Source organism: Endocarpon pusillum, assembly GCF_000464535.1.
Source record: "Endocarpon pusillum Z07020 unplaced genomic scaffold scaffold4522, whole genome shotgun sequence".
NCBI lineage: Eukaryota > Fungi > Ascomycota > Eurotiomycetes > Verrucariales > Verrucariaceae > Endocarpon > Endocarpon pusillum.
The window spans coordinates 151,195-157,838 of record NW_006916440.1 but is presented as its reverse complement, the minus strand read 5'-3'; the positions used below and the strand labels follow the sequence as shown (position 1 = coordinate 157,838).

General features: G+C 53.7%; 3 protein-coding genes across 3 annotated transcripts in view; 1 reads left to right on the top strand and 2 right to left on the bottom strand.

Annotated features, from left to right (window-relative positions):
* EPUS_05229 (uncharacterized protein) overlaps positions 1-1,094 on the bottom strand; it is a gene marked incomplete at both ends in the record, with an annotated part of 1,291 nt that extends 197 nt beyond the window's left edge. Inside the window, one exon of the mRNA XM_007805786.1 lies at positions 57-1,094. Coding sequence (XP_007803977.1) covers positions 57-1,094 — 1,038 coding nt within the window. The remainder of the gene's footprint in view (positions 1-56) is intronic.
* Positions 1,095-2,308: 1,214 nt separating this feature from the next.
* On the top strand, positions 2,309-3,940 carry EPUS_05228 (uncharacterized protein; the record flags this gene model as incomplete). The annotated part of the gene is made up of 5 exons (XM_007805785.1): positions 2,309-2,479; positions 2,546-2,730; positions 2,782-3,061; positions 3,110-3,547; positions 3,599-3,940. The coding sequence occupies 5 exons, from the start codon at positions 2,309-2,311 to the stop codon at positions 3,938-3,940; spliced, it is 1,416 nt and encodes a 471-aa protein (XP_007803976.1).
* Positions 3,941-4,541: 601 nt separating this feature from the next.
* On the bottom strand, positions 4,542-5,289 carry EPUS_05227 (uncharacterized protein; the record flags this gene model as incomplete). Its single annotated transcript, XM_007805784.1, has 2 exons — positions 4,542-4,678; positions 4,734-5,289. The coding sequence occupies 2 exons, from the start codon at positions 5,287-5,289 to the stop codon at positions 4,542-4,544; spliced, it is 693 nt and encodes a 230-aa protein (XP_007803975.1).
* Positions 5,290-6,644: the final 1,355 nt, after the last annotated feature.

Genomic DNA, 6,644 nt, shown 5'->3' with positions numbered 1-6,644 from the left:
CGTTGCCCGTGCCCGTGCCCGTGCCCGGGGTGGTGGCCGCCTTCCTCTGGCAGCACACCGTCGTTCTCCGGAGGATGAAGGTCCGGATCCGAAGCCGCTGCTGGCTCCGCTGCCGTTGCCGGCTCGAGATAGCACTCGACGATGCAGTCTTGGAGCGGGCGCTGGAGGGATTTGAGGTCCTCCCATTCCTGCGGGGTCAGGAAGAGGGTGGAGTAGTGTTCGTAGTTGACTTCGTTGCCGGTGTAGCTGAACAGGTCGAGGGAGAGGGGGAAGGCGAGGAAGTCTTCGTGCGGGGTGCGGTCCGGGTCGTCGGGATCGGGGTTCTGGAGGGGCCAGGTGATGTGCAGGAGGAAGTCGATGGTGTTCTCGTGGGGCGGTTTCCACTTCAGGATGTGCTCGTCGGTGCCGGTCTTGTAGGGCGTGTTCTTGCAGGTGAAGATCAGGCCGTCGTTGCCGTGGAGCTGTTTGACGGACGGGATGATGGATTTGAACATGTATTCGAGCGAGTAGGAGAACTGGGTCGCTTTGTCTTCTACCGCAAAGGGCCGGTGTTGCAGCTCTTCCGGGAACGCTTTCCACAGCTCCTTGTACGGCTTCAGCACCCATTCTTTGAAGCGCGCGAGGCGCTTGTCGAGCGGTTTGGTGGTCAGCAGGTCGCTGTCGAGGACGAGGCAGTCGAAGACGAGGAATTTGAGCTCCGAGTGGCCGTCCGGATAGGTGTCTTCGACCAGTTCGCCGTCGAAGATGGTTTCCGAGTGGAAGGACGCGAACGTCTTGTCGTCTTGTTTGGGGAAGTGGAGGCCCGGAACGTAGTAGTAGTCGTTTTTGCGGTCGATCAGGTAGTGGATGTCGCGGTCGCCGTCGCGCGTGCAGTACATCAGGTAGCGGATCCCATCCGTCTTCTCGCAGACGTAGTAGTCTTGGTGGCGGAGCTCGGAGAGATGGCGCGAGGCGAAGGAGACCGGTTGGGCGCCGGGGAAGGAGGTTTGATGTCGTCCGAGCAGGTTGGCGACTTCGTGGCGGAATTCTTGCGCGAGTTGATGGTTGGCTTTGACGCCGTGGATGCGGGCGATGAGCTCGTTGGAGTCGGGCATGCTGGGTTGGGTCTTGACGGCGGGATTCTCAGGGTGCACAAAGGTGGATTGCGGTAGGGAGACATCGGTTTGGTGACGCGTGACACAGGTATACTGTCGACTCTTCTGCTGCAAATGGTGGTGTGGGTAGGGATCTATCAGGCTACTGTAGGAACCCGCGCTCCAAGATGTCGCCGAGCAGATCTACGGTGGCACAGAAAGCTACACAACCAGATTACGAGTCAATTTGTAATAGATGAGCATCTCTCTACGGCTACTCCTGGCCAGCATACCGCCTCCTCTCCGGCGATGTGTTCTGGCTCATCTCGGATGGGGATGTCCTTGTGGTGACAAGTGAAGGCTGTTCTCGACTTGACCTGCCGACGCTCGACAGCTGGGAGCACACAAAAGCTCTCGATGCGATCTTAATCCGCTGTCACCTTGAATCGGGACAGAGATGCCTTCGGGAACTGACATCGGACAATTCTGTATGGCAAGCAATTGTCCATTTTGACATATAATATTATTGAATATTTGAATAAGTACAACACCCCGTTTGAGCTCTGCCGACAGACGTCAACCTGACGCGTTCCCCTATCTCCATCATGTGTAACATTAGACTCTGTTGACCTTGGGCTACCTCGCCCATGATGTCTTTGGCAGATAGGACGACGTATCGAGGATGTGCAGGGTCGGTCGCTCGCGTTGTGCCAGTTTGAAGCCGTTTCTCGTGCTGCGTTTGAGATCTCAAAGAAGTGAGAAGTGCTGGCCTCGAGGCTGGGGAGATCTTATCTTGCTTTGCTCTAACTAGCAATTACTTCGAGGCAAGAGGATGCTGAGCCTGCTGATTATTCTCCTCCTTCTCCTCCTTCTCCTTCTGCTCCCATATCACATTCAATCTTCAACTGCTTCTGCTTCCGCCTCTCGGCATGCTGCTGCCGTTGCTACTGCCGTTGCTCCTGCCGTTGCTCCTGCCTCTTGCCGTCTGAAAAGATTCGAAACTTGCTCCATTACAAATACTTCTTCACCTCGTCCTCATCCTCATCTTCATCTTCATCTTCGTCTCATCCTCGTCCTCATTCTGTTTCTATTCTCCTTCTCCTTCTCCTTTCTTTCCAACCTTCACTTCATCCTCTCACAACTCGGTTCCTGCACTCATCTTCCAGCTCTCGTCCCATTTCCTGCTTGCTGCTCAGACACTCGTTGCAGGTCTTGCTTCTTGTTCAGCCCCCATCATGCTGTTCTCTACTCTTGCTGTTGCTGCTCTTGGGGCTTCGACCACACTCGCTACCCCTCTTCTGGGCTCTCTCTCGGCCAGAAACAAGAACCTTCCTTACAAAGACGGCTCCTTGTCTCACCTCAATGGTCGAGATGTGAACAATGCTGAGTCGGAGCAATTGCCAACTGTAAGTGTCCTTGCTCCCAGCCTATTGGCCTGCTGGCTGCTGGCTGCTGGCTGATCAGAAGACTAGTGCCGTAGTGATGTTCTCTATGACCTCCTCACCAACACAACCAACAATTTGGACACCCGTGCCTTTTGCAGCATCTACATCGCTGTTTCGAGCATTGTTGGAGTCTTCGCCACAACGACCATCACGGGTTCCGTTGTCATGACCAAAACTGCTGCAATCAACACCGTTACTGCCACTGCCACTCCGTGAGTCCTGTGATTCCGCTCATTGATCTGTCCGAAACTGATCGCATGCAGCAGCAATGCCACCAACTCTGCGGGGCCATGCAGTTACAGCAATACCACCGCGGTTTCTGCTACCAGCGGCTTGGTCAATACTACCGTTACTGCCGTTTCTCCGCCTCTGGAGAGACAAGACGCACCAACCCCACCTGCTTTCCTTGCACCATATGATCCACTTCGTGTGAGCAGCGTCTGCAGCTGTCTTGTAACTCCATCAACCATCGTGCAAACTTGGACATCATTCGTGTCAGTGGCATGGACTATTGTGACAAGCATTCAGAGTGTCACTGCTACTGTGAGTTGATGTCCAGGCCCAAAGAACAATTGCTGATACCCTTGCCAGGTGGCTCTGCAAACCCCTGCCGGGGTGTCACAACCTCCAGACACCACTGTTGTCACAACTGATTCCACCCCACCAACTCCAACTGGCTCTACTGGATCAATCACCACAAGCACACTGGCTCCTGACACTCCGGCAGGCAGCACTGACGTGTCTACTGTTAACATCACCGCCTCACCGACCAATGCTACCGAGGAGAGAGTTACAGTCATACCTATCCTGGATAGTACAGTCGGTGCTTCTTTTACCATGACTATCCCAGACATTACTGCTGATGCCACCGCGACCATTTCAGTCTTTCCGACCCGCAGCACTAAGTCTAGATCTACCCTCTCAATCTTCCTTAGCCATATCAATGCCACTGGAACGAGTTTTCTTCCCCCGGACATCACTGCCACTTGGGCCACTGCCTCGGTGGTTCACACCAATACCGCCACGCCAGTAAGTGCTTATCCTCTGCCTATGGGTGACTTCATACTGATATAGGAGCAGGGAGTGCCAGCACCTACAGGGACAAATCCATTCAACTCAACTACATACTGCGGCCAGGCCTCTGTCCGAGGCAACGGGACCTTCCAAGCTCGATACACAGTACGATGTGGCTATTCGTACACCAATCTCGATCCATTGAGAGTGGTCAGCCGGTCTTCGTATGCTGCCTGCGTCAAGGAATGCGACAATGACTCCCGCTGCTATGCATTTTCATTCAAGCTCTCTGAGGTTGCAGAAAATTGCTACATCTACAACCTCTATCCGATGCCATCCGGTCACTCGGATGTCTTGTTCAATAGCGGCGCATACGTGCTCGGCTCGAACAATGGTATGAAGCGTTGACAGGTGCCGACTTTCACGAAGAATGCTGATGTTGTATGGTGGTGGAGTAATGTGGAGAGAGAGCTAAGCACCTGCATGTTGTTTCATGGTATCAACAGCACTTTCATGTACGGAGGAGATGGATGGATTGTTGTGGAAGCTGATGTGAGATAATTGTTCAAGGTGACAACAGCTTTGAACTTCCAACGCCTAGCGATGGCATGTATTGTCTTAGATCAGACGCGGATATCTTTTCCTGCCTTGCTGAGATGAGTTCAGCTTTAGCTTGATAAGGCCGTAGAATTGGCCAAACGAAACTCTATCAAAATTGAAAAGCTGCCTTTATCCCCTGTGTCACTGAATGAGCAACATGCTTTGTCAGTGTTTCAAACAGCGTTTCAAGACTGGAAGGAGACCTTTCACGGGTCCAACTATGACAGGCTCAGGCAGATCAAGGACAGATGGGATCCTGACTCCGCGCTCTATGCTTACACTATTGTGGACAGCAAGGACTGGGTGATTGTTAGCAGTGGAAGGCTTCTCTAAGCTTAAAGGACCAGTAGCACGATAAGTCCGTAGAGTAAGGGGCCATAACGAGCTACAAGCCGCTTTGACAGCCCCATCACTCTCTCCACTCATCTCTGCCATACTTGACAACATCAGCCTGCTCGAGGACCCAGTACTTGGAGGGTGCCTTGCCCTCCTGCGCAAGGCGCGCAGCCTCCACCGCCGCCCTTCCGATGATCTTCTGGTCCTGACCTAAAGTCGAGGTCAGTTCCACATTTGGGACTGCTGGTCAGGCGGAGGGGCATACCTATCGAGTCCTGGAACGACGGGCTGATCTTGTGCAGATTGCCCACGAGCTTCTCGAAGAACGGCGCCTTGGGCGTCTCTCGCTCCCCGAGGATCATACCCGGCCTCAGAATGATGGCCTGCTCAAAGTCCAACTCCTTGATGGCATCCTCAACACCTACCTTCATCTTGCTGTACGGCATGTACCCGCTCAGCATACCCCTCGTTCCCGCGCTCGAGATGAAGACGTAGGTCTTGACTCCGGCCTCCTTCGCCGCCCTGGCGTTCTCGATGCACAGGTCGTGGTCGATCTTCCACTGGTTCTGGAGACCGCCGGCTGCAGCCCGGGAGGTGCCGACAGCGTTGAAGACGGTGGAGGGTTTGGGCCTGAGCTTGGACATCATGCCGCCCCATTTGGACGTGTCGGCTTCCTCATGGGCCTCGAGCTTGGGCGATTGGGACTTGGGTAGACGCCGTGAGATTGTCTTGATGGATGTGAACGCATCGCTGTCGAGGAGGGTGCTGAGAATGTGGCTCCCCACGGCGCCGGTGCAGCCGAATACTGCCGCGGTGGCCATGTGTGGAGTGGAGGTAAATACTGATCGTGGAGTCGAGTACTGTATCGGAGACGGACCCAGGAAGATTTGGACAGGGAGAGTCGATATCTAGGTAGTATTAAAGCCTCGGACCATGAACCAAACATCGTCAGCCTCGGCGCTGATAAAATAAAGTCTGCCCGTCCGGGTCGGATCACGTTACATATCCACGCCATCACCGCCCGCGAGCTGAGCTCCGCCTTCTTCAACCGCTCATTCAAGTACCTAGGTAAATTGAGGGCGACGAAACATCAGTGCCAGATAGAATACTCAACTCTGAAGCCTAGGTAAGTGGATTTCCGCATTTTCTGTAAAGAAATATGTAGCAAGTGCCAGTACGGCCAAGGGAGTACACAAGGTAGGGCCAGATGTCTGGTCTACAATTGGGTTAAGTAGTGCAATCTAAGCTCCTCCTCTGTCTGATGTGGCTCGTCAGCGGCGTTGTGCCTGGCAGGCAACCCCATTACAATACAGTACTAATGCAAAAGTCGGGTTACACGGCATATTTTACACCAAAACCCGCATGTTTTAGACAACAATAACTACCACCGGTCCGGGGGCACTTGAGCGATGACTACTTTCACGAAGCGCCTCAGCTCGTGATTATGCACCCCTCAGACTCAAGGCTCGATGCGTCTCCATTGTACCACCAACCCTTAAACCCCATACGGCTATGCCCACCACTATCTCTTGCGGACACAGTTTCTATCCATCAGCAGTCTGCATTCCCTGAACAGGACGCCCTTCACAGCGACTGGATATGGCCCGTAAAACCAGGATTACATGCGTTATGGCGAGATGGGCATGGGCAGGGACAACAGCAGCGATCCCGCGGAGGAAACCTTCCGAAGGAGACCACGAATAAGCTGAGGACTTGGTTCATGGTCCACCTCGACCACCCTTATGCGACCGAGCATGACAAGCAGGAGCTGGTGCGGCAGACTGGCCTGCAAATGACAAACTTATGAATGGAAGCCTTGTACGGTTGGGACTTTCAACGCTGACAAGATGCATTCAGCCCAAATTTCAAAGATTGGTTCATTAACGCCCAACGCAGGGAGTTGCCGACTATGCTCCACAAAGCCTGTGCTGGGTCCGATGCGATGCGGAATAGCGAGGGCAAAATTCTTCCATCGAGGGAGTACTACTTCAATGACACCAACCGAGAAAGCCCGACTAGCAAGGGGGAAGACAGCACAATTAATGACGATCTCGGTACCCGCAGATGGCCAACGCACCACCTCAAGCGTGGGAGTAGTTATTAGATAGACCTCCGGCAGGGGCAGGCTCCTGACTCAACAGTTTTAGAGCGGTTTACAGAAACGAGACATGACCAC